At 49.3% G+C, this 25,599-nt stretch overlaps 2 protein-coding genes across 8 annotated transcripts in view; one reads left to right on the top strand and one right to left on the bottom strand.

Moving 5' to 3' along the window:
- The window catches only part of TXNL4B (thioredoxin like 4B), a 67,166-nt gene extending 60,038 nt beyond the window's left edge, over positions 1 to 7,128 (bottom strand). For 3 of the 5 annotated variants that reach the window (XM_032157805.2, XM_032157806.2, XM_058441170.1), the window contains exons 1-3: positions 6,055 to 6,324; positions 3,309 to 3,477; positions 1,677 to 1,828 (exon numbers count right to left, since the gene is read on the bottom strand). In XM_032157805.2, coding sequence (XP_032013696.1) covers positions 1,677 to 1,828; positions 3,309 to 3,440 — 284 coding nt within the window. In that variant the 5' untranslated portion in view covers positions 3,441 to 3,477; positions 6,055 to 6,324. The other 2 variants (XM_032157807.2, XM_058441169.1) reach the window with 2 other exon arrangements.
- DHX38 (DEAH-box helicase 38) lies at positions 6,487 to 25,599 on the top strand. Of its 3 annotated transcripts, XM_058441167.1 has the most exons (28): positions 6,487 to 6,742; positions 8,805 to 9,146; positions 9,486 to 9,673; positions 10,341 to 10,445; positions 11,300 to 11,447; positions 11,582 to 11,700; positions 11,858 to 11,934; positions 12,376 to 12,531; positions 13,081 to 13,242; positions 13,734 to 13,841; positions 14,151 to 14,263; positions 15,717 to 15,854; positions 16,245 to 16,431; positions 16,589 to 16,774; positions 17,129 to 17,269; positions 17,669 to 17,779; positions 17,874 to 17,990; positions 18,159 to 18,266; positions 18,646 to 18,758; positions 19,992 to 20,200; positions 20,297 to 20,451; positions 20,880 to 21,035; positions 21,126 to 21,260; positions 21,455 to 21,580; positions 22,072 to 22,167; positions 23,608 to 23,729; positions 25,092 to 25,208; positions 25,304 to 25,589. In XM_058441167.1, exons 2-27 carry the CDS (start codon positions 8,824 to 8,826, stop codon positions 25,174 to 25,176), a joined length of 3,684 nt encoding a protein of 1,227 aa, XP_058297150.1. In that variant the 5' UTR covers positions 6,487 to 6,742; positions 8,805 to 8,823; the 3' UTR covers positions 25,177 to 25,208; positions 25,304 to 25,589. The 3 variants fall into 3 exon arrangements, with proteins under 3 accessions (XP_058297150.1, XP_032013687.1, XP_032013688.1); XM_032157796.2 differs by having other exon boundaries at positions 25,092 to 25,599; XM_032157797.2 differs by lacking the exon at positions 21,455 to 21,580 and having other exon boundaries at positions 25,092 to 25,589.

Raw genomic sequence — 25,599 nt, 5'->3', positions numbered from 1 at the left:
AGGCCAGAGGTCACTTTTCAGTGTCTATCCTTCCAACTGTATGTGTGTGCATATATGTGCAGATACATACTTCTTTTTTCCCAACATTGGGAATTATGTCATACAAATTATTCAGTAATATGCTTTTTTCTAGCTAACATATATTTCTTTCAGTTGTTAAATGTGCATCTACAACATCTTATTAAAGTCCTGGAAGTGTAATTACTGGGTTAAAAAGTTTAAAAACTTTAAAGTATTTGATACATAATGTTGAACTGGCCCCCTTAAAAGGTTGTACCAAATTAATACTTACATCAAATGTGTTCCAGTAGAATAAACAGCTTTAAAATACTTTGCGGGTTTTTTTTGTTTGTTTTTGTTTTTATTTTTTTGAGATGGAGCCTTGCTCTGTCACCAGGCTGGAGTGTAGTGGTGCGATCTCTGCTCACTGCAACCTCCACCTCCTGGGCTCAAGCGAATCTCCTGCCTCAGCCTCCTGAGTAGTTGGGATTACAGGCACCTACCATCATGCCTAGCGAATTTTTTTTTTTGAGACGGCAGCTCTGTTGCCCAGGATGGAGTGCAGTGGCGCGATGGCGGCTCATCGCAAGCTCCGCCTCCTGGGTTCATGCCATTCTCCTGCCTCAGCCTCCAGAGTAGCCGGGACTACAGGCGCCCGCCACCACACCCGGCTAATTTTTTGTATTTTTAGTAGAGACAGGGTTTCACTGTGTTAGCCAGGATGGTCTCGATCTGCTGACCTCGTGATCTGCCTGCCTCGGCTTCCCAAAGTGCTGGGATTACACACGTGAGTCACCACGCCTGGCCATGCCCAGCTAATTTTTGTATTTTTAGTAGAGATGGGGTTTCACTATGTTGGCCATGCTGGTTTTGAACTCCTGACCTCAAATGATCCGCCTGCCTCGGCCTCCCAAAGTGCTGGGATTACAGGCATGAGCCACTGTGCCCAGCCTAAAACACTTTAAAACAGATATTTCACATACTTTCAAATAAAGACAAAAAGGGTACAAAGATCTAGATAAGTGGACACGTCAACCACAGTAAGAAATGATCAGAATCATGGATCCATCCAATCATCAATATTAAGTATTGAGATGGTAATTGGATGGAGTGGAAGGCATTAAAGAGGACATCATGTTACTTATTCTTGACAGGCTTTGTTGAAGAATGATTTAAAATTCTCTCAATGGCGAAAAGCAGGCAACTTTGCAAGAGAGAAGCACATCTTAGTTTGCTGGAAGGAATGCTTCTTTTATAAATGCCACTTACCAGTCCAAAAGCTTAAGAAAAACTACATGTTTTGTTTCAAATGAAATTCCTGGGAAAATTTTAAGAGTTCTTTATTTAGCTAATATAGCTATTTTATATTTTATAGACTTATGGATGGTAGTGCTTTGCAAACTGTACTATTTCTTCATACTTAAGTTGGAAATTAAAATTTGACAAACCATGTGTATGCAATATTAAAAAAATACATAAAATTTGACAATCATACCTGAAGCACTCTCATTTTGTAGCAAGGTTTTGCATAAAAAATTAGAGAGTGCATCAATTGAGGAAACAGTACTGATATAAGACTCGCAGAGCCAACTACACATGCAAATAGGCAAGCTACTGAAGCTGCTTACCAAAGGAAACTTACAAGGTTGCAATAACTTCAGATCAACTGCACTTACCCATAATCCACTTTCATATGCTGCCCATTGAAGAAAAAGACAGTAGATGGAATATAACTGATGTCAAAATACTGTGTATAAACTGGAGTTTGGTCCACATCTACTAGGTATATAGCAGCCATTTTACTTAAGTCAGAAGAGGTCTTAGAAAGCTGCAAATGACGAGAGAGACAAAGGTTACAATATGAGAGGCAGCTAATGTTTCTTCTGTGAAACTTGTTACTACAACACAGTGTTTTGTTTGAAAAAACTCCTGGGCCAAGAATGCAGCCCATGTGGCTCCCACATCAGACAAAGCATAAACCCATCCTCCAGAGTCTCATTCACTGCAGACGGGGTTAGGACGGAATCTTGGGGAAAACTGTGTGAGGTTAGGAAGGGACCTTGGGGAAAACTGTGTGAGGTTAGGAGGGGATCTTGGGGAAAACTGTGTGAGTTTAGGAGGGTGACAGCATAGGAGTATTCCTGTCTATTCACTGTGGAGAGACACCTAACCCAGAAATAAGACCTCTACCCCGCCATTTCTACTGCTGCCATCCCATGTTAAGAGCTGAGCATACGAATCCTTGTGGAAAACTGTGTGAATCTATTTCTTCCTTTAATTTCTTTCTTTGAATGCTTTTATAAAAGTAGCCCATGCTCATTTAAAACAACACAACTTAGAAATATGTAATGTGGATACTGAAATTCCCTAACGTCTCCTTCCTCCCAATCCTCCCAGAAATGAAAATCATGATAATTAGTAGCAGACACTTATATGACATTACTGTGTGGTAACTGTCCGAAGTGCTTAACATTTGTTAACTCATTTAATCCTTACATCATTCTTACAAGGTATATGCTATTAGAGTTCCCATTTTATAGATAGGGAAACTGAGGCACAGAAAGGTAAAGTAATTTGCCCCAGGTCACATAGCTTCTGAGCAGTAGGGCTGGGATTTGAACTTTGGCAGCGTGGCTTCAGTGTCTACATTACTGACCTCCGTGGTATTTCCTCCTCCCTACGACTGAGGATAGAATCCTCTGGTCCTTTTTCCCCCAGGCTAACACATCACACCCTCATTGTAAGCACGGAAATGAGGATTTGTACGCTCAGCTCTTACACGGGATGGTAGCAGTAGAAATGGCGGTAAGAGGTCTTAGTTCTGGGTTAGGTCTCTCTCTGCATCAGGCACATACTGGAGGCAGCACACTAGAAAAGATTATTTGCAGCTACAGAAAACTGAGTTCAAATACTAGCTCTGCAATACAGTGGATCTGCACCTGTGGGAAGTTACTTGACCTCTCTGGCATTTTTTTTCCTACCAGGAAATGGGGCTACTATTGTCCTACTATTGCGAGCACTGAAAAGATAGTGTTCACAGATGCTTGTTAATAGTTTTCTGCTCTTCCATCACCTTGTTGGTGAAACAGCATTGACAGCTTCTAGTGGGTAAGGACATCCAAGACAGATTCAGCACACACAGATTTGGGGGTCTGGCTCAGGGCAGGCACACAATCAGCTCTTAGTGAACTAACAAATGAACAGCTATATACCCAACCCTGACTACTCCCTCTCATGTACTATTCAGATGCTGAAGTGAGAATATACAGATTATTAATAAAAACCACTCATTTTAGATATTCACTTACAATATCATCTAGCTGCAGACAGACAGGATCTTCATCTCTCCCAAACCTGAGAACCAACACCTTCTCAGCAGTACTTTTTATCGCCTGGTCTACTTCCTTTTTGCTAGTCAGCTTGGGCAGTAGGAAGCTCATCTTGAAATAACCCAAATGTGAATCCTCACTGTCACTCCTGAAATAAAGGTGCAATGTTTAAAGACAGTTTAGATTAAGTGCGTGAGCCCTCATTAAAAAAAATTAATTCACACAGTAGCTAATGTATTCACATGGTATAAAAGAAACATCATAGAAAGGTAATACTGTGGAGTTTCCCTCTCCTTGTCCCTGCTCCTTGGGCCCAGTTTTCATTGCTCCCTCCCCCGGGCCAGAAACTGCTTTCACTAGTTTCTCATGTATCTTTCAGAGTTTTGTTATGCATTCACCAAAAAATACACATACGTGTTCCTATATATATTTTCTCTCTCTCCCCACCCCCAAAAGACAGCCTATTGTATCAGTGTTCCAGCAGGAAATTGATGACACTCTCAACTTTGGTAATTTGAAGGCAGTTTAATTAAGGTAGGTGTAGAAAAACAACAAGGTAAAGTGTACTACTTTGGGGCTAGTAACAGCGGGATGCTGTACCCATCCCTAGGCCATGGGAGGAAGAAGCCATGGCAGGAAGCAGTTATAAGAACTGTATGGCAGAAAGAGGTGAGTGGAGAGGACAGTATATAGGAGGGCAGCCTGGTGTTAAGTGTAGCAGCCACTCTCCTCCCTCCCTCCGACCTTTGCTTGTGCAACCACTGGCTGACTCCAACTGGAACCAGAAGGCAGGGGCCTGTTGAGGCAGGCAAGCCTCTCCGTCCCAGAGCAGTCTGGAGGAGGATGAAGAATGGCTGTGGAGGGACCAATGGCAGATGTTCAGTGTACACACTTTATCTACTCTTCAGCACTTTTCATTATTACAAACCTAACCTATGAAGATTGCCCCATATCTCTATATAGAGAACATCCACATTCTCTGTCATGGCAGCATATTATTTCTTGCATGTGTTACACTTTTTAAACAGTCCTTTATTGTATACATTATATTATTACAAGTCCTGGCTTAAAGATTCTTGGTGTGCACCTTACTAGGTGCACCTCATTACATGGCAAACAGATCAATTAAGAGTGTGTGTGAAAACTACAATTCCATAAACAAATCATAAAATACTGAGGTACAAGGGGCCTAATCCAACCCCGTCATTTTACAAACTAGCTTGCTTACAGTTGCACTTTCTGCTACAACGACAAGGACTAGAATACAGGCCACCAAATTTCTAGCCCAGGGGGCCTTCTACTACAATAAGCTATTTTCATGATTCGAAGACATTTCATTTTTGAGAAACTCTTTGACAAAGAAGCTTAGTTTTGTGGTCATCAATAAGAGACTCCATTGAGATGGTAGGTATTTTGAATTCAGTTCCAAATATGAAAAGGGAGGATTTCTTTTCCTATATTTTTTGTCACAAGTCACATTTTAAGATGCGAATTAGGCCAGGCTCATGCCTGTAATCCCAGCACTTTGGGAGGGCAAGGCGGGTGGATCACCCATGGCCAGGAATTTGAGACCAGCCTGACCAACATGGTGAAACCCCGTCTCTACTAAAAATACAAAAAATTAGCTGGGCGTGGTGGCAGGCGCCACCTGTAACCCAAGCTACTCAGGAGGCTGAGGCAGGAGAATTGCTTGAACCCTGGAGGCGGAGGTTGCAGTGAGCTGGGATTGCTCCACTGCACTCCAGCCTGGACAAGAAGAACAAAGCTCCGTCTCCAAAAAAAAAAAAAAAAAAAAATTATTTAATAAAAATTCACATAGGAAATAAGATTGTTCCAGCTATAGGTCATACTTTAAATAGGGACATTGATGGCCCAAAGGGACGTCATCAGATGCGAGCAGCAGAACAAATTACCAATGAAAGGGAAGGTCAAAGAGAAGATGGATCTGTCCCACTAGAATTCAAACAAACAGCAATTCCTCTGTGTTACTGATCGAAAGGAGAAAGTAAGGGGAGAACAAAGTTGTTAGTGGTGAGGCTAGGGGTGGAACTGGACAAATGTTGGAAGGAGGAGAGGAAAACTGAGACCACATCTAAGAAAATGTCCACAGTAAATGATACCCACAGAGAATTCCCAAAAGAAGAGGTACAAATGGACAGTAAATAAATTGAAAAGTTAAGCTTTACTAGTAAGCAAAGAAAAGCAAATTAAAAGATATGTTTACAAAGTCACTGAATTGGCAAAAATTAAACAAGATAGTGGTAGGGGCAGGCACAGGGAGTTCCTGCTGGAATGCAGACACAAAACCTTTCTGGAAAGAAAACTGACACACTCTATGACCAATAACTCCACTGCTTTCCTCTCTCCCTCTCTTTTTCTGAGACGGGGTCTCGCTATGTTGCCCAGGCTGGTCTCAACTTCCCAGGCTCAAGCAATCCTCCCGCCTCAGCCTTCCGAGTAGCTGGAACCTCAGGCGCGCGCCACAACTGCAGAAACACCAAAAAAAGAAAAAATGTTTGAACTCACTTTTGTACAGAACCTTACTACAATGTATTCCAGAAAAACAACTGGAAATCAGTCGTCAGTTCTGCGTGTGAACGCATGGGTGATTTTTATTTACAGCGGGGCGCGCATCTCTATTTTCCAAAATATCCGATATATATATTTAAAGTCACCTGTGTTGCGCTGCTCCTGTCCCACAAGCGCTAGGGACCCCAGCACTTACCTTACTCGTCCACGCCGCCTCCCTCCCTTTCACTTTGTGGCTGTCAGCAACCACTTCTCGGAAGAGCCTGGGCGCGGACAGCTCCTTTCATCAGCCCCAAGCCGGACAGGACCCTAAGACCAAGTCACCCAGGGGCTGTTGCCTAGCAACCCTCGTGGCCCCGCTAGCGGGAAGGAAGCCCAATAGAAAATGCACAAGCGCAGAAAAGAAACTCCCGGTCGTCGGTCGTTCCCCGCTCAACAGCCCAATAAACAGAAGGGCTTCTAGTCACCGCCCACCTTGCTCGGCTCTGACCGGAAGCTAGGCGTCACCTCCGCCCGTATTAAAGATGGTCGACCTTTTTCCCCCTCTTTTTCCTGCCCCCAGACTAGAGGCGGGATGTAGTCTCTTGGACTAAGAGTGATTGGTCACAAGGAGACTCGGAAGCGTCTCTGATCAGGGCCCCGGAGGAGGCCTTGAGAGCCTGTTCGCGTTCGGTTCCACACTTGGATCCAGGAATCGGCGTGTTCCAGGCTGCTCTCTATGGTAGCTTTGGGCGGATAGAGGGGGCCGCGCAAGGTATTAAGGGACAATAATGGCCGCTTTCAAGGTGTGGATTTTGGCTCCTTGAGCCTGTCTGAGCGAGGGGTGGCAGTGCCGGCGCCCCAGAATCCGGGACAAAAAGGTCCCAAGAGTCGCGCTTGGTGAGGTGAGAGTCCCTTCTTCCTTCCTGGCCTGCCCTTCTATAATCATGGCGGCTCCAGGCGGCGGATCCTGCTCAGGTCCGGGCCCCAGTTTGGGGAGTTCCTCTGTCGTCCCTGTCACCCACCTTGCCTTTCTCACCTCAGGGATGCTGCATCCGTCCTGCCCGCCTTGGCCTTCCTCCTTGCTCTGGTCAAATCCTGCTGCCTGGAGCGGCCTCGCTGAGATCCAGGGATGCTGCCTGGAGTGGCCTTGCTCCCTTTCCCAGGCCTCCGCTTTAACCCACCCCAGACTGTCACCGAGCCCGAGTAGGGCTCCTTGTGCCTTCCTCTGCTCTCTCACGGTATTATTTATACCAGGCGATCTGGTGGGCGACCTCTTCTACTAGAATGTCAGCTCCAGGTGGGCGGGGATTTTTGTCTTGTTCTCTGTTGCTATCGCCGAGAACAGCAATTGGCTCAGGGACGCCCTCAGTGAGTAATTGTTGAATGAGTGAATCCAGGTTCTTTCTTCCCTGGCTTTCTCGTACGCCTTGTAGTTTCTTTGCCATTAATTCTTCTCAAGAATCTTGCTCTTTAGCTCCTTATTTGTTCTTCTCAGCAGCTAATTAAGTCCTCTATGGCTGACTCCTTGTCCTGTGTTGCTGGAATCTTCCCTTGCTGTCTCCAGAAATGTTTGGGTTCCTGTCCTCCTTTAATAAGTTTAAATTAGTTCATTTTTTAATTTATCAAACGCTTATTTTGCTAGACAGAGCTACAGCAGTCAACAACACATCCAGTGTTCTCTAACCTGCATAGAATGGCAGTCCAGGGTACATTTCCTAGTTTAGACAACTATTGAGCAGAGCCTGTATATCTTTACCTTCTTGTGTGGATTTCCTCACATGCATACGGATGTCACCAATATGCAGCTTTCTTTTTTCTGTTCTGCCTGATGGCATTTTCAAAATGTAACTCTTGTTTCTGCAGTAATATTATGTGTCCAGTCTGTTTGGCAATACTCTATAGAGCTGTGCATTTAATTAGAGTTTGGTAAACAGTTTTGGATTCTGGTGGCATCTCCTTTGCTTTGCTAACTTGTTGGAATGAGAAGAATTATCCAAGCACCCAGAACTGGTATATGTTGATGAGTGGCAGATGTGCAGTGAGAGGTAAAGAGGAGCTTGTTCCAACTTGAGTGCCAGAAGTCTTGTAGCCACTTAAATACTTATCATTAACACCTTTTCCTAACCTAGTGTTTCTCATAAATATTTTTGGTGAACATGGATTGTTATTACACTGATTTTGGCTGCTGTGAGTAAATTGTTTTCTGTAAAACGCAGCTAGGGGAAGAAAAGCCACTAAAGTATGGAGAACATGGATGGTAGCCTTCTGCCCCATCTCTATGCTGCTGTACCTGTTGTTTAAAGAGAGGAAGAGGTAGAACTCATGTAAAAAATGGGTGAGGGACCAACAGTATATAGGAGGATAGCAAATAATATAATGTAGCAGTTACATTTATGTTAACTCTTATGGTTACATAAAGAGCTACTCTTTATGGTTTCACATACTCTTTTTGTTTGATTCTCACAATAGCGTCATGGATTAGATAAGGTAAAAATTACTTCCATTTAATAGATATGAAATTATGGCTAAACAAAGATCAAGTTATTTGCTTACCATCATACAGGTAGAAAGTGTCAAGAGCCTGGTTTCTAATTGAGGTTTCTGACTCAAATTTAGTGGTGTTTTCCCTACACCCCTGTTACAGCTGACATCACGCTCTAGAAAGTGTCCCTTAGTGAGGCCTTTTATTGCCTCTTGGATCTTTGTAGGGGGTGGGGAGGAATGTATGGGGTGTGTGTGTGTGTGTGTGTGTATCTATTTTGGTGTTTATTGGGGGTTGGAATAGAAGGATCTTTGGAGATTGTCAGTGACTTGATGGAAAGATCTTAGAGGCAGCAAAAGTAGTCCTGGTCTTAGGGGTAGATGGGGAAGGTTAATCACCTAAATATAACCATAACTGCATTTATTCTGGGATATAGTGGAGCTGAGCCTTCTCTAGTACCAAATGGTTTGCCTTCCTTCCAGAGAAATCCCAGATCCTGTGATGGGGGACACCAGTGAGGATGCCTCGATCCATCGATTGGAAGGCACTGATCTGGACTGTCAGGTTGGCGGTCTTATTTGCAAGACCAAAAGTGCGGCCAGCGAGCAGCATGTCTTCAAGGCCCCTGCTCCCCGCCCTTCATTACTAGGACTGGACTTGCTAGCTTCCCTGAAACGGAGAGAGCGAGAGGAGAAGGACGATGGGGAGGACAAGAAGAAGTCCAAAATCTCCTCCTACAAGGACTGGGAAGAGAGCAAGGATGACCAGAAGGATGCTGAGGAAGAGGGCGGTGACCAAGCTGGCCGAAATACCCGGAAAGACAGGTAAAGGCCTTAGGATGGGTTAGCCCAGAGGGAAGCGAATGGAGGCTGGAAAATAACATCTCATGTTTATCTCTCAGTTTTCCTGTTGGAGATTTAGAGCTTTATGATTTTATTATTATTGTGTAATATTGAAGGTAGGTAGGAATTTGTGGGGAAAAACAAAGGTGACTAAAGACTAGATGGTAGAGGTTAGAAATGCCTTGGGTTGTTGCCATATGTGAGCCTGCTGTCCCAGGGAGAGAAAGTGGAAAAGGACAGATCACTTGTTTGGACAGCCAAAGGTTTGGGGCAGTTTTTCTCCTATGGAGGGGCCTTTACCAGTTGCTCTCCCTGTTTCAGACATTATCGATCTGCTCGGGTAGAGACTCCATCCCATCCAGGTGGTGTGAGCGAAGAGTTTTGGGAACGCAGTCGGCAGAGAGAGCGGGAGCGGCGGGAACATGGTGTCTATGCCTCGTCCAAAGAAGAAAAGGATTGGAAGAAGGAGAAATCGCGGGATCGAGACTATGACCGCAAGAGGGACAGAGGTAAACTGTCCAGCACAGTTCCTGTTGTCCATTAGCATTTGAATAAACATGTCAGCCTTTTTCTTGTTGCAGGAGTTTTTGCAACACCCATTTGTTAGGGAGTCCCATTTGCATGATGTCCGCCTGAGTGGTTTTGACCCTGTTGGGATTGGGAATAGTAGTTTAAGAAAAGAGCTGTTGCCTGTAACATAGCTGCTCTCCTTGAGTGTGTGGTCTTCGTTTTATTATCAAAATTGATGATAAAGGAGATAATGGGTAAATATGTATAAGAGACCAGCGTTTCTAATAGTACTGGTGATAGAGAAAGGACAGTGCTATGGGACAAAGCTAGACAAAAAAATCCAATGCTGTCCTTGCTCAGTATTAAGTTTTATAGCTGATAGAATTGTAACTTTTAAGAAAAATGATTCACTGTAAACTCGCACTAGTATTTTTTGAATTCCTGCTGGAAAATAACTGTTACTGTGGGTTTGAAACTTTCTAGGCAGTAACTATATTTCCCCCTTGGGAGAATGGGCATAGGTGAGTTTCAGGAGTCCCCGGATCACATTCGAGCAGTGCAGGTTGCACCTGTGAGTGAGTGGGCAGCCTGCCCTTTCTCTAGGGTGAAGATGGGTTTACCTTAGGGTGGGATGCATGTTTTTAAGCTTTGTGTGACTCTTCATAGATGAGCGGGATAGAAGTAGGCACAGCAGCAGATCGGAGCGAGATGGAGGGTCAGAGCGTAGCAGCAGAAGAAATGAACCCGAGAGCCCACGACATCGACCTAAAGGTAGACTCACTGTTTTGGTGGCTTGTGAGGATTCAAGTGTATAAAAGGCAGAGTGAGAGACTCTCGTCTTCAGTGAGATTGCTGAGGCCTTGAGTCAGAATTCCCGATTCTACCATGAACATCTTGGGATAGTTGGTTCTGAGTCAGGTGGACACAGCTCTGCATTTGGGGTGGATATGCTCCCGTAAGGTGAGGGGCTGGTTTGCTGAATGGCCAGTTTTCCAAATGGCAGGAAAGAATAGGGAGCTGGAGTAGAAGTGTTTATTAAAAAGAACTATTTATATCCAAGAGGGGTGTGTTTGTAGAGATAAAGTAAATGTCCCTTAAAATGTTGTCATAAACACAGAATGAAAACTGGACCATTGGCTAGGTGCAGTGGCTCATACCTGTAATCCCAGCACTTTGGGAGGCTTGAGGCAGGCAGATATTGAGGTCAGGAGTTCGAGACCAGCCTGGCCAACATGGTGAAACCCCATCCCTACTAAAAATACAAAAATTAGCCTGGGGTGGTGGCGGGTACCTATAATCCCAGCTATTCGGGAGGCTGAGGCAGGAGAATCACTTGTACCCGGGAGGCGGAGGTTGCAGTGAGCCAAGATCATACCACTGCACTCCAGCCTGGGCGACAGAGCAAGACTTCGTCTCAAAAAAAAAAGGAAAAATACATCCTGGACTATTAAAAATTGAGATATCTTTAAAAACTGTCAAACCCGATCTTAACCATTATAGATACGTACAAGGTTTAGAAATAGTAAAAGGAGTAAATTTGGGGAATTGACTTTTGGCAACTGGTTCTAGAGCCATGTCATGGTTAAGTGAGATGTTTCCTGTGGATGTGTCTTTTGTGGCCCCAGATGCAGCCACCCCTTCAAGATCTACCTGGGAGGAAGAGGACAGTGGCTATGGCTCCTCAAGGCGCTCACAGTGGGAATTGCCCTCTCCGACGCCTTCCTATCGGGATTCTGAGCGGAGCCATCGGCTGTCTACTCGAGATCGAGACAGGTGATGTTCCGGGCAGAGCAGCCCAGTTTCGTTGGGTGGGCGGTAAGGAGCCTCAGCAGGGAGAGCAGATGGTGGCCAGGAGGATGTGGCTTAGCTCAGTGACAGTTTTGTGATGCTGGTGCTGCTGTTCCCAGGTCTGTGAGGGGCAAGTACTCAGATGACACGCCTCTGCCAACTCCCTCCTACAAATACAACGAGTGGGCCGATGACAGAAGACACTTGGGGTCCACCCCGCGTCTGTCCAGGGGCCGAGGTGAGGCCTGTGGGGCAGGAGGGAGAAGAGCAGGCTTGCTTGCCCTAGCAAGGATGAGCAGGGGCTGCCCTTCTGGAGCTGCATGGCCCTGCAGATCTGTCTGGGGCCGCTGGGGATAGGCCAGGCATGGACTGACCTGCTCCCTGTGCTCCTCCAGGAAGACGTGAGGAGGGCGAAGAAGGAATTTCATTTGACACGGAGGAGGAGCGGCAGCAGTGGGAGGATGACCAGAGGGTAAAGCTTTATACCTCTGAGGGGCTGATCGAGGCTGGTGGCTGTCCGTAGATGGGTGACCCTCTAGCTTTGATGAAGGTACACCTGAGCCCTGTTTAGCCCCAGCACTCTGGAGTCTCTTTGCAGAGGCATAGGTGGCATGGTGAACCCTGTCACTCACTGCAGTATGCTGACCTAACTGTTCTGTTATGTGTTGGTGCCACCATGTGGCAAATCTAAGAAGTGCTGTCGTGACGGGCTGCCCTCCAGTCCTGTGTAGTCTCCCACTGTGGTTCTCCTCCAGATGGCACGTGACTGCAGGAAGGCCTCTCCTGCATCCCTCACAAGGGTAGCTCCACTGCAGTAGTGACTTCCTACCGAGCATCCCCTCCTCTGTTGGCCATGTCTCGTGCATAAACTTCATCTGTCCCTCACTCCCTTGCTTCGCCTCCTGCCCTGCAGCAAGCCGATCGGGATTGGTACATGATGGACGAGGGCTATGACGAGTTCCACAACCCGCTGGCCTACTCCTCCGAGGACTACGTGAGGAGGCGGGAGCAGCACCTGCATAAACAGAAGCAGAAGCGCATTTCAGCTCAGCGGAGACAGATCAATGAGGTGAGGCTGCATGCAGAAGTTGGAGCAGATTCAGAGCTGGAGGTAGAGCACATGGGGAAACAGCAGGTTATGCCCAAGTGAGGGCAGCACAGCTTGTCCCCTGATTGCCGAGAAGCCCAGATCCTCTGGAGGTGGAAGAGGAGTGGGTGATGAGCCTTTTAGTAGCTTAAGGAAAGCCCCGGCTCGTACTTCTCTCTTTTGCAGTACTTCCTTGAGGGGAAGTACTGTTGATGGGAACAGGTGCACTGGGACCTGCCTCTGTGGTCTGTGTTCTTTGTGTCTCTGATGTGGGCTAGGGACACTTGCCATTTGTGTGTCCATCTAGAGGTTCTGATTTAGATGAAAGGTGCTGCTGCTTGGAACAAAGTCCTGCAGGTGATTTGGGATCAGCACCTCTTCTGTCTTTGGAGCTGTGGGTAGAAGCCTGTGACATCTTTGCAGCTACCAGTGGCCTTCTGTCAGGACTTGATGTGTGGACTTAACCTCATAACCTTTCAGGACGACCTTTGGGGTGGAAATTTGAGTGTGGCTCCCATTGTGTCCTCACAGGATAACGAGCGCTGGGAGACAAACCGCATGCTTACCAGTGGGGTGGTCCATCGGCTGGAGGTGGATGAGGACTTTGAAGAGGACAACGCGGCCAAGGTGCATCTGATGGTGCACAATCTGGTGCCTCCCTTTCTGGATGGGCGCATTGTCTTCACCAAGCAGGTGAGGCTCCTCTGTGGCTAGGGACAAGACAGCTCAGAGAGACCTGATGTGGGCCAGGTGCAGTGGCTCATGCCTGTCATCCCGGCACTTTGGGAGGCTGAGGCGGGTGGATCATTGGAGACCAGGAGTTCAAGGCCAGCCTGGGCAATATAATGAAACCCCGTCTCAAAAGTACAAAAATTAGCCGGGCATGGTGGCAGGCACCTGTAGTTTCAGCTACTCGGGAGGCTGACGCACGAGAATTGCTTGAACCTGGGAGGCAGCAGCTGCAGTGAGCAGAGATCACACCACTACACTCCAGTCTGGGTGACAGAGCGAGACTCTGTCTCAAAAAAAAAAAAAAAGGCCTGATGTGGAGACAGAAAGAAGAGAAGGGAGAAAATAGCACTGTACCATGAGAGGGTAGCAGTCCCTTTCACAGGTAGGACTCTTATGAAAATGGCCTTCTTCCTGATTTTAATGGGCATTGCTCTTTCTCCCCACTGCTGCAGCCGGAGCCGGTGATTCCAGTGAAGGACGCCACTTCTGACCTGGCCATCATTGCTCGGAAAGGCAGCCAAACAGTGCGGAAGCACAGGGAGCAGAAGGAGCGCAAGAAGGTTGGTTTCTTGTCACCGGGGCTGGGAAGTTTATGCATATTTTTTTCTTTTTTCTTCTTTTCAAAAGTCTTACTAGGCCCACAGATAGAAGGTAGGAGTCCCCTCTGTCAAGTCCTTGGTCCCGACAGCTGCGGGGCCTGGTGTTGGGAGAGCTGGAGGCTTGAGGATTGGAATGCATGGCTCGGTGCCACCAGCGCCCTGGGGGAGTTTACCACCTGCGGGGTGAAGCCTGCTATCCCCCTGGGATTGATTTTCCATTGCCCACAGTCATGTGGCAGGATGGAGCAGGCTGACCTTTTTCCTTTTCAGGCTCAGCACAAACACTGGGAACTGGCTGGGACCAAACTGGGAGATATAATGGGCGTCAAGAAGGAGGAAGAGCCAGATAAAGCTGTGACGGAGGATGGGAAGGTGGACTACAGGTAGGCAGCCTCTGCCAGCAGCGGATCAGCCTTGCTCCAAAGATGGGGGGTCCGTGGGCAGTCGCGGCAGAACCCATTGACCTTGTGGCTCCTGAGTGGGAGACTCTTACATACCTCTCTGCGTCTTCCGCTCTCTCCGGTCCCTTCCTCCTGATCTCTTCACTGTCTTCCACTTTTCCTATATGTGATTCCTGCTCCCCCCACTGCTTCCTCTGGTGCTGGTGTTGGGAGAGGAAGGAGGCCCAGGGAGGTTAAGTAACTTGTCTGAGGTCACCCAGCTTGTCAATGAGGGAGTTAGGATCAGACCCAGGCCATCTCACATCAGAGCCACTCTGCTGAAGTGCCTCCCCCGTGTTCAGCATGGGCAGCTGGGTTTTAGTCCCTTAGATTTCAGTTCACTATAAGAACTATTTTTAAAAGAGATTCCAAAATAGAAAGGGTTATCTTATTGGCCAGTGACTTCTCTGTTCATAGAGGCATCTAAGCAGATGCTGAGTTGGGATTCCTGCATTGAGCAGGTGGCTGGACTTATCTGTCCCTCAAGATCCTCATCCTTCAAATGCCCTCACGTTCTACTGAACGGTCATCTGAGTTAATAATTCTCTCCAATCCTGTGTGAAATGTCCATACGAGAAGTTGGTACTATTGATCAGCCCTTATTCATCTCTAGTTAACTTAATTCCTTAGGTATGAGTTATTGGGTGACCAGGAGGGACTGGGTGAAATTAGAAATAGGAAGCTAAGCAGAGCATGGGGCGGCAGATCAGACAGGAAGTCTCTGGGGAAGGGGTTGGGGAGGGGTGTGTAGACAGTGTGGAGCACTGAACTGGTGTCTTCTTGCCGGGCAGCCTTGAGGAAGTGACAGTGCTCTGCGTCTCGGGTGTGTACATGTGTCAGACATTGAGAGCTTTCAGTAGAGGTTGCCAGTTACTGTTTAGTGGGGCTGTTTTCACAGTTCTTTGAAAACAAAACCTTACAGACTATGCTTTCCTGCTGTCTTGCCAAGAGGAGGGAGGAAGTTTGACCCACGTCCCGTCTCTGCACCCTTACCTCCTCACAAGGCCTGTGTGGCTATTTTAGCCCTTTAGGTGTTGTGCTGAAATTGCCCGAGGGTATTTTCTACAAGTTAGTGACCTGGAGATTGATTTCCACTCCTCTTCTGCTCACTCTGTTTTGGTTAGAGGGTTTGCTAGCATGGTGATCTGTAACTCCTCCGATCCATGTTCAGCTCTGTTGGACCCTGTGGTGTTGAGTGTGTTGTGTATGATGGATTCTCACGTAGCAGTTTCAGTCCTGAGGCCGATTAGAACCATCTCAGATTCCCTGGCTGCTTTGGTGTCTCAGACTCTTGCCGAAGTCCTCATTCCTGAGCGTAGGAAGGAGGGCAGTAACCCAATCAGGAAGGACAGCATGGGGCACCATCCAGGGTGTTTAGGCTGCTCTGTGTTCCTAGGACAGAGCAGAAGTTTGCTGATCATATGAAGAAAAAGAGCGAAGCCAGCAGTGAATTTGCAAAGAAGAAGTCCATCCTGGAGCAGAGGCAGTACCTGCCCATCTTCGCAGTGCAGCAGGAGCTGCTCACTATTATCAGGTAACTTCACCCGGGGCCCAAGAATCTAGTGTCAAATTAGGGGTGCCCTTGGTCTCCCATGTTTACCCAGGACCTCTTTTTCTTTTGTGCATTGTACCCAATGGAGAAGGGAAATAATTTTTTCCTCTGACCTCATGCCTGGGGTACACTGCACAAAGTAACGGGATGGCACCATTTTGTTTTAGCTCACCTGTTTAAACCTCACCGTATTCCAGATGTTTCAGGTGGTATCTCAGTAAAAGGCTGTTTTCCCAGTGAAATTCTCCCTTCTAAACCGGCATGTTCCCTGGATAGCTAGTCATGGGGATAGGAAGTAGCGGAGTCTTTTCGGAGGCTGGGCGTTGGCCTTCCACTTCGGCTGATAAGCCCTTTGCCTGCTTGTCCTTGTAGAGACAACAGCATCGTGATCGTGGTTGGGGAGACGGGGAGTGGTAAGACCACTCAGCTGACACAGTACCTGCATGAAGATGGTTACACGGACTATGGGATGATTGGATGTACCCAGCCCCGGCGTGTAGCTGCCATGTCAGTGGCCAAGAGAGTCAGTGAAGAGATGGGGGGAAACCTTGGCGAGGAGGTGAGTGGGTGTGGGGGCTGAGCCATGTAGTTATTCCCTAGTAGCTTCCACCCATTTTTGCTAAAGGGTGTGGTCTGCTAAGACTCGGACCCCAGTATGGGGTGTGTTGGTGGTGAGCCAGTGGCCAGGGCATCTGAGCCATCTCTCTGACCTCCAGGTGGGCTATGCCATCCGCTTTGAAGACTGCACTTCAGAGAACACCTTGATCAAATACATGACTGACGGGATCCTGCTCCGAGAGTCCCTCCGGGAAGCCGACCTGGATCACTACAGTGCCATCATCATGGACGAGGCCCACGAGCGCTCCCTCAACACTGACGTGCTCTTTGGGCTGCTCCGGGAGGTGAGGGCTGTGTGGTTTGGTCTCTCTGTGTGTGGGGTGTTGACCAGCGCACCACCAGTAGCTAGTGCGGTGCTCCAGGTGGGCTGAGGGGGTCTCTGGCAGGCCAGAGTTTCCTGAGGCCTCTGGTTGCAGTTCAGACACGGGTTGTAGTTTGTGCTGTTCTTGCTCCACTGAGGGTGGCTTGGGATTTTCTGGGCAGTGGCTCCATTGCTTCAGTCTTCAGGATTGGTAAGAATCGAATAGGCCCATTTGTCAGCTTTAGCTTCTGTTTCCTCGGGGGTGGTGCTGATGGGACTGGGGGACAGGAGCCAAGGGTCCCCACCACGGGGGCCTCTGAGCCGCCTCTTCTCTCAGGTAGTGGCTCGGCGCTCAGACCTGAAGCTCATCGTCACATCAGCCACGATGGATGCGGAGAAGTTTGCTGCCTTTTTTGGGAATGTCCCCATCTTCCACATCCCTGGCCGTACCTTCCCTGTTGACATCCTCTTCAGCAAGGTATTGAGGCCACCATGTTACGAACTGACCCTTCCATGCCATGCACTTCTCTGATGAGAAGCCGGCTGGAGGGTGGAGGGTGAATAGGGGACTGGGTTGGAGAAGATTTCTTGGGGACCATGGGGCAAATGGGGCAGCCTGCAGCTCTGGGACTCGGGGACAAAGGACTCTGCTCTGGGTGAGGTTTTGTTTCATTGTTTCTTTGAAGCTGAAGTACAGGGCCCAGGGAGGCACTGTGCTCTCCTGTAGAGGTCTTGCAGTCAGGCCCGTGTGGAGGTGTGGTGGCCCTCAAAGTCCATGGCTCCAGCCCAGAGCAGTGCCTGGGCCACAGGGCTCCCAGGGGATGCCTGCCTGCACTTCTAGTATCTCCCTCTGACTGTGTCCCCACTGCTGTTGCAGACCCCACAGGAGGATTACGTGGAGGCTGCAGTGAAGCAGTCCTTGCAGGTGCACCTGTCGGGGGCCCCTGGAGACATCCTTATCTTCATGCCTGGCCAAGAGGACATTGAGGTGCGTGCCTTAGTCACGACTGTGATGAGCGGGTGTGTCCTGCATATGAGAGGTTAGGGTTCCAGTGTCTCACAGCTCCTCCCTGGGCTCTCAGGTGACCTCAGACCAGATTGTGGAGCATCTGGAGGAACTGGAGAATGCGCCTGCCCTGGCTGTGCTGCCCATCTACTCTCAGCTGCCTTCTGACCTCCAGGCCAAAATCTTCCAGAAGGTGTGACAGCAGGAATGTCCAGGAGTGACTCCTGGAGTTCCCTAAAGGAAGCGAGTGTGGATGTGACTGTCCCGGCAGGGGGTGGGCTAGGAGGTAGGCTTTTCCCCCTCGTGGAGCCTTTCCTGTGTCGAGGGACTCATTTTTCCCTCCCTGTATGTCCTGCTCTAGGCTCCAGATGGCGTTCGGAAGTGCATCGTTGCCACCAATATTGCCGAGACGTCTCTGACTGTTGATGGCATCATGTTTGTTATTGATTCTGGTTATTGCAAATTAAAGGTGAGAGAAGACACGGGAGGCAGGGCCTGGGTCTTCACCGGAAGCTAACTTAGCTGCGGGGTGGGAAGCCAGGGCCTTGCTTCTGGCCCTGGGATGCGGGGAGCGCGTGGAAGTGGTGGTGGTGCTAGGAGGCTCACATTGACTCACTGTGCTTGGTTCGTTTAATCCTTGTAATACTCGATGAGGTAGATGATTTAACAGTAGAGCTCACAGAGCTGGTGTTTGTGGGGAAGAGTTCTTCAGGTGTTCATGAGAACATTTCTAGAGGCTCCTGGCTCTTCCTCTGCCATGTGTAGCAACCGGGCTTGCCTTTGTCTCAGGCCTACTTCCACTTTCCCCTCACTCTGTCCGTTGTCAGCTCTTTTTCGTCCCCTCCTAGGTCTTCAACCCCAGGATTGGCATGGATGCTCTGCAGATCTATCCCATTAGCCAGGCCAATGCCAACCAGCGGTCAGGGCGAGCCGGCAGGACGGGCCCAGGTCAGTGTTTCAGGTAGGAGCCCTGTGCTAGCCTGCTTTCCGGGGCAGCGCTGGGGTTGCTGAGCGCGGAGCCCGGGCGGGGGCGGGCAGGATGCTGGCCCTAGAGCTGGTCCCCAAGGCTGGAAGCTGCTGGCAGGGCTGCCACTTGTTAGTCCTTTCATCCTGTGCTACTGAGTGGAAGGAAGGAGTGGCTTTCCAGGGATCTCTGAGGTCTGAGGCCAACCTACATGGATGTAGGTGCACATGCAGGTAATTACAGCCTGCCTCCCTTCAGAGGGTAGGTCTGGACAAATGATGCCATTGGTTCTTTTTTAATTCTATTGTTCTCTTTCCCCGTTTTCCTTCTTTTTTTTTTTTTTTTTTTTTTTTTTTCCCAATTAGAGACAGAGTCTTGCTCTGTCACCCAGGCTGGAGTGTGGTGGTGCAATCACAGCTCACTGCAGCCTTGATCTCCTGCACTCAAGTGAGCCTCCCACCTCAGCCTCCCAAGGGGCTGAGATTGCAGGCAGGCACCACCACACCTGGCTAATTTGTTCGTATTTTGTAGAGATGGGGTCTTGCTATGTTGCCCAGGCTGAACTCCTGGCTTCAAGCGATTCTCCTGTCTTGGCCTCCCAAACTTTTGGCATTATAGGTGTGAGCCACTCTGCCTGGCTCTCTCCCCTTTTTTTGTTCCAATTAAAAAAAAAATAATGTATTCACTATAGAGCATTAGTGAATATAGGAAAATATCAAGAAAAGAAAACCCAGCCATGATTCTAGTCCCAGGCCCATTGGTTCTAGAAATGAAACAGATGGCTGGGCGTGGTGGCTCATGCCTGTAATCCCGGCACTTTGGGAGGCCAAGGCGGGCAGATCACAAGGTCAGGAGTTTGAGACCAGCCTGGCCAATATGGTGAAACCCCATCTCTACTAAAAATACAAAAATCAGCTGGGTGTGGTGGCGGGTGCCTGTAGTCCCAGCTACTCGGGAGGCTGAGGCAGGAGAATCGCTTGAACCCAGGAGGCAGAGATTGGGTAACAGAGTGAGACTCTGTCTAAAAAAAAAGAAATGAAACATGTAAGAGGCTCCAGAAGAAGGGCTAAATTGGCAGATTGGAGTTCTGAATAGGTGGAAGTCAGTGATTCACTGAAGTAGTGGGTGGGGAGAAGAAATGAGAATTTCCTCCCTCCCTGTGGGATTTCATCTGTACTGGCTGCTGTTGGGTTTCCTTGTGGTGAGAGGATGGGGTCTTCTCCCCGGCAGGCTCTACACCCAGAGCGCCTACAAGAATGAGCTCCTGACCACCACGGTGCCCGAGATCCAGAGGACCAACCTGGCCAACGTGGTGCTGCTGCTCAAGTCCCTCGGGGTGCAGGACCTGCTGCAGTTCCACTTCATGGACCCGCCCCCGGAGGACAACATGCTCAACTCTATGTATCAGCTCTGGATCCTCGGGGCCCTGGACAACACAGGTGAGGCGGCCCCGGGAGCCTCATGGGTGCTGGTACTTGACTTCCTTCTTCCCTCTACTGTCCCGTCAAATATCCGGGTTTGCTCATCTCTCCTAGGTGGTCTGACCTCTACCGGGCGGCTGATGGTGGAGTTCCCGCTGGACCCTGCCCTGTCCAAGATGCTCATCGTGTCCTGTGACATGGGCTGCAGCTCCGAGATCCTGCTCATCGTCTCCATGCTCTCGGTCCCAGCCATCTTCTACAGGCCCAAGGTGGGGCAGCAGCCGGCTCCCCTCTCTCCCCGGAGGGCTCGAGGAAGTGTTGGGGAGGGGAATGGCTTCTCTCTGTATTACTGAAATGGAACAGAGGGCGGAATCAGAGTTTCTGAAGAATGATTTTGCTGTTCTCGGTTAAGCAGGTTGGGGTAGGGGAAGGAAGGGCTGGGCCAGTGGTTCTCAGGGAATGCTTTGGAAATTTGCAAGAGCATGTTTTATCTTCTAGTATGGTTGCTCTTGAGCCCTTATGTTTTACAGTAGACCTTTTTAAAAATTATTTTAATTTTTCTCAAATTGTCAGGGCAACCTATTGACATGTTTGAAGCTCTATGTGTGGGTAGGTGGTAGTGTTAGAACCTCTGGGATGTGCTGAGTGGGCCTGGACCCCCCTGTACTTAGAGTGAAGGTTCTTTTTCCCTTCCTAGGGTCGAGAGGAGGAGAGTGATCAAATCCGGGAGAAGTTCGCTGTTCCTGAGAGCGATCATTTGACCTACCTGAATGTCTACCTGCAGTGGAAGAACAATAATTACTCCACCATCTGGTGTAACGATCATTTCATCCATGCTAAGGCCATGCGGAAGGTAGGGTGGTGGATGAGCAGGATGTTGGGATGAGCGGAGGGTCGAGAGGGAAGGAGGGCTCCCTCCTGGTGGCTCCGTGTCCTGCCCTAGGTCCGGGAGGTGCGAGCTCAACTCAAGGACATCATGGTGCAGCAGCGGATGAGCCTGGCCTCGTGTGGCACTGACTGGGACATTGTCAGGAAGTGCATCTGTGCTGCCTATTTCCACCAAGCAGCCAAGCTCAAGGTGAGCCCAGGGGCCCAGTGGGCCCCTCCCATCCTGATACCTGTATAAGGGCAAAGTTCTTCCTTTCTCCTGGTGTGGTTCTACAGATCTAGGCTTCCCCCAAAGGCTGTGTCAAGACAGTGTTAAGGGATGGGGTCGCTGCCCAAATGGGTGGTGTTTTCCTGATGTGGCTGCCTGTTGTGTCTCCTCCCTAGGGAATCGGGGAGTACGTGAACATCCGCACAGGGATGCCCTGCCACTTGCACCCCACCAGCTCCCTTTTTGGAATGGGCTATACCCCAGATTACATAGTGTATCACGAGTTGGTCATGACCACCAAGGTGAGTCTTTTCCAAGGCGCTTGCATAACGCAGGCCCTCTGCCTGGCCAGGTTTTGAAACCCTTCACTGCCTTCTGGCATGAGCTTTTAGCCTGGGAGCCTTGAGGCCACATGCATTGCTTTGCGGGGGCGTGTGAGGTTGGTTTTCATTTGGGGACTTGGGGAAGCTCTGCACAGGGTTGACCTCTAGACTGCAGTGACCTCAGCCGCGTGGGCACGATTGTTCCCCACTTGCTGCTTGGGATGAGCAGCCCCTCTTGGTGTCATTAGAAGGATTTTTGGAGGGGTTGGGCCTTTTCTCTTAGATACTAGGGGGCATTTTCTCAAGTGTGGAGGAGTTTGGATGGGAGTATCTGGGATTTTTCCTTTCCTTTTTTGAGCCTTGCAGGGTCAGGGATTGGGCCCTTCCCATGTGGCTCCTAATTGTGGAACCACTCTGGGAGGGACATTGGCCCTCCTGTGACCCTCGCCTCCCTGCCCTTCTGCCCGCAGGAGTACATGCAGTGCGTGACCGCTGTGGACGGGGAGTGGCTGGCGGAGCTGGGCCCCATGTTCTATAGTGTGAAACAGGCGGGCAAGTCACGGCAGGTGAGGGTTCTGTGCTCTCCGCGGGGGTGCTGTTTGCCTATGGGGTCGATGTTCCCTCCACTTGGTGTTGAAGACTTGTGGTCATCCAACCCACTTACTTCTCTCTGCAAACATAAAGGCTGTGATCCAGCAGGCTGGGTCTGTCTGATTCCCCACCACCCACTCCAGTTGTTTGGTAGGCTGAGCCTTTAAAAACAAAACCAAAAAACTCATTATTGAAAAGTCCAAATATTCATGGAAGTGGGAAAAACGTACAACAGGCCACCATGAATTTGTTGCCTTGCCTCTATAATTGTCAACATTTGTTCAATTTCACTATTCCTACCCCACTCCACACACATCCATTTTTTTTTCTGGAATATTTTAAAGCTTATCTCATATATTATTCATCCATAAATACTTGAGTATGTGTCTCTGACTAAAAGGACTTAAAATTTTAAATATAACCTCTGTGCCGTTATCACTCATAAAAAAATGAATACTTAATGTCACCTAAGTCTCCAGTCTGCATTTGGATTTCTCCATTTATCTCAAAGATAACTTCTTACGGTCGATTTGCTTGAATTAGGATCCAGGCATTGCAACTGCTTATGTGTGTTAACTGTTTCATTCTAGAACAGGCTCCACCCCACGCTTTTTTTCATGATATTGATGTATTGGAGCAGCCAGGTCATTTGTCCTGTCGAATAGTCCATCTGATGTATTTGCCTCATTGCTTGCTCACAGTGGTGCTTAACCTGTGCCTGTGTTTCGTGCACTTGCTGTAAGCTGGTGATGAGTCCAACCGCTCGATTAGATCCCGGCTGAGCTGCGTGTGGCAGGGATGCCTGCATGTGGCGCTGTGAACCTCCTCTTAGATGCCTTCAGGAGGCGTGTGAGGTCTGGTGGCCCCAGCTTTGCTGATGGGAGGATGGATGAGGGGCCCCAGTGGTGGCAGCCCGCCCCTTCCCTGACAGGTTTCCATTGCTCCTCCATCTTGAGGTTTTAGTGTCTGTTGATGGCCATCGCCTAGATCCATATTTAGGGTTGCAAAATGGTGCTGGGCTTTGGCTTACCCCTTTTCGTAGCATAATGCTCCCCACACCAGGCTCCCCTGCATCTTATGCCTGTCTGTTGCAGCCAGCAGGTAACATCTTTCCTGTTTTTCTGTACTTCCTGGCATAGTTGTGAACTTGATTTTTCAAAAAAGAAGGAAATGTAAGTACTTCCTGGACTGAGGGATGACTGAGTTAGGACTGATTGTCCAGTATCTTGAGTCAGTGAAAAAAGCAGGCCTCAGCTGCAGAAGAGAAGGCAGCTTTGGTACTGGGGCAGGCAGCCATGTGGAGCACTGGCCTGGTGGATGCAGCACCTGGTTTGTGGCACGGACTTGGGTGCCGATGAGGCCTCCTTCCTTAGTGGTCCCCAGTAGGCTCAGCCAGGTCTGTCCCTCTTCAATAGGAGAACCGTCGTCGGGCCAAAGAGGAAGCCTCTGCCATGGAGGAGGAGATGGCACTGGCCGAGGAGCAGCTGCGAGCCCGGCGGCAGGAGCAGGAGAAGCGCAGCCCCCTGGGCAGTGTCAGGTGAGCTCCAGCCTTGGGACTCTGGCTGGGGTGGCACCTATCCCAGGAGGCTGCCAGAGACCAGGCCCCGATGCAGGGTCAGGATTTATGGGAAGGTGCATGTGTGAAGGCAAACTGGTGACAGAAGTTGCTTGTGCATTGGGTGGTCACATGGATGTGTGGGAGGAGTTCCCGACAGCTTTAAAGTAGCGACAGTATACCTGCAACTCCCGGTCATTGTTAGGGATTCAGGGCCTGAGGCAGCCTGGAGTAGCAGGACAGGTCTCACAAGCGAGGGGGTTGGAAACCACAGTGCAGTGGTGAGAAGTGCGCCTTGGGCTTCTGTGTCTGTGCTGGTCCCTGGAGTTAGGCCAGACTTGACAGGTCGCAGGCACAGTCCTCCGTGAGACCGCCCTCACTTCAGATGCCAGCTGCAGTTGTGGACACCATCCTTACTTCCAGCCAACCCTCTACAAATCTGGGGATCCCTGTGTACCCCTGCAGGTTCAATGTTTACTAGAATGACTTCCAGAACTCCAGAGAGTGCTGTACTTACCATTATAGCTTTATTATACCAAAAAGGTACAAATTAGAACCAGCCAAAAGGAGAGATGCATAGAGCAAGGTCTAGGAGGGTCTCAAATGCGAAGCCTCGTTTGTCCTCAGGACCACGTCCCCCCGTGGCACACTGATGCATGACAGTATGACAGGTTATTGCCATCCAGGAAGCTCACCTGAACTTCAGTGTCCAGAGTTCTTATCATCGAGGTTCTGTTACTTAGGCATGAATGACTGAATCATTGTCATGTGGTAGAGCTCAGCCTCCAGTGCCCCCTCCTCCCCAGAGGTGAGGCTCAGAGGAGCCTCAGAGCACCAGTGCTAACCCCGGGGCAGAGAGGCCAGCCCGCCTTGAGTCATGTTGTTGGATAAACTCAAGGGGTTCACCAAGTGTCACCTCATTAGCATAATCTCTCAAACGAGGGCTGAGGGGCCCCCATGAATAGTAGACACTCCAGTCACTTGGGAAATTCCAAGGGTTTAGAGTTGCCTCCCAGGCACTGGGGACAAAGGCAGGCTGCTACACAGTTGGAGTGGCGGCAGTGAGGTGGAGGGAAGCCGCTTTTGTAGCTCCCCTAGGGACTGTGGGAGGAGTTGTTAAAATCCGATATAAAGCATATTGGAATGAGTGAGCTTCCTTGATTACATCGCCAGTCGAACATGGGGACGGCAGGGGAGTGAGAATGTGCCGGGGAGGAGATCCCTCGGCCCCAGAGCTCCCCACCATGGGTTAGGAACAGTAAGTCCTGGAGCTCTGCATCCTCCTGCCCTCCCTGCTGGGGGTGAGGGCACGGTGTTTCCTGATCCCTCCTGCTGTGTCTCCAGGTCTACGAAGATCTACACTCCAGGCCGGAAAGAACAAGGGGAGCCCATGACCCCTCGCCGCACGCCAGCCCGCTTTGGTCTGTGAGCTGAGGCTGTCCCTAGAGAGGATGGCAGCAGGTATTGGGTCCTGAGCCCTCTGGCGGGAGCCCTGAGGCTGCGGACAAAGCCCTTTCATCTGAGGACTTTCATCTGTGCATATCACGGCCCCCCAGGGCAGTTCCTGCTGGACCAGACTCTGTGGCAGAGGAGGTGGAATTCTTCCATGCAGGAGCGTCGTGGCATGGCGGGAGCTGGGCTGCAGAGTATCCGAGATGCTGCCGGGGCAGCGGGAGGTGGCTGGACCCATCGCATCTAAATAAACTGGCTCAGGACACTTGGTGTATGTGTGACTTGGCTGTGGCTATGTCTTTTTTAATCCTTGTGTAAAGCAGCAAAAAAGACCTAAAGGGAATTGTAATTTGGTTATAATTCAGGATTTGGAAATAAATTTATTATTTGTAAAACATGA

The sequence above is a fragment of the Hylobates moloch genome, unplaced genomic scaffold, assembly GCF_009828535.3.
Source record: "Hylobates moloch isolate HMO894 unplaced genomic scaffold, HMol_V3 SCAFFOLD_6, whole genome shotgun sequence".
Lineage (NCBI taxonomy): Eukaryota > Metazoa > Chordata > Mammalia > Primates > Hylobatidae > Hylobates > Hylobates moloch.
This window is presented reverse-complemented; position numbering and strand designations above follow the sequence as displayed.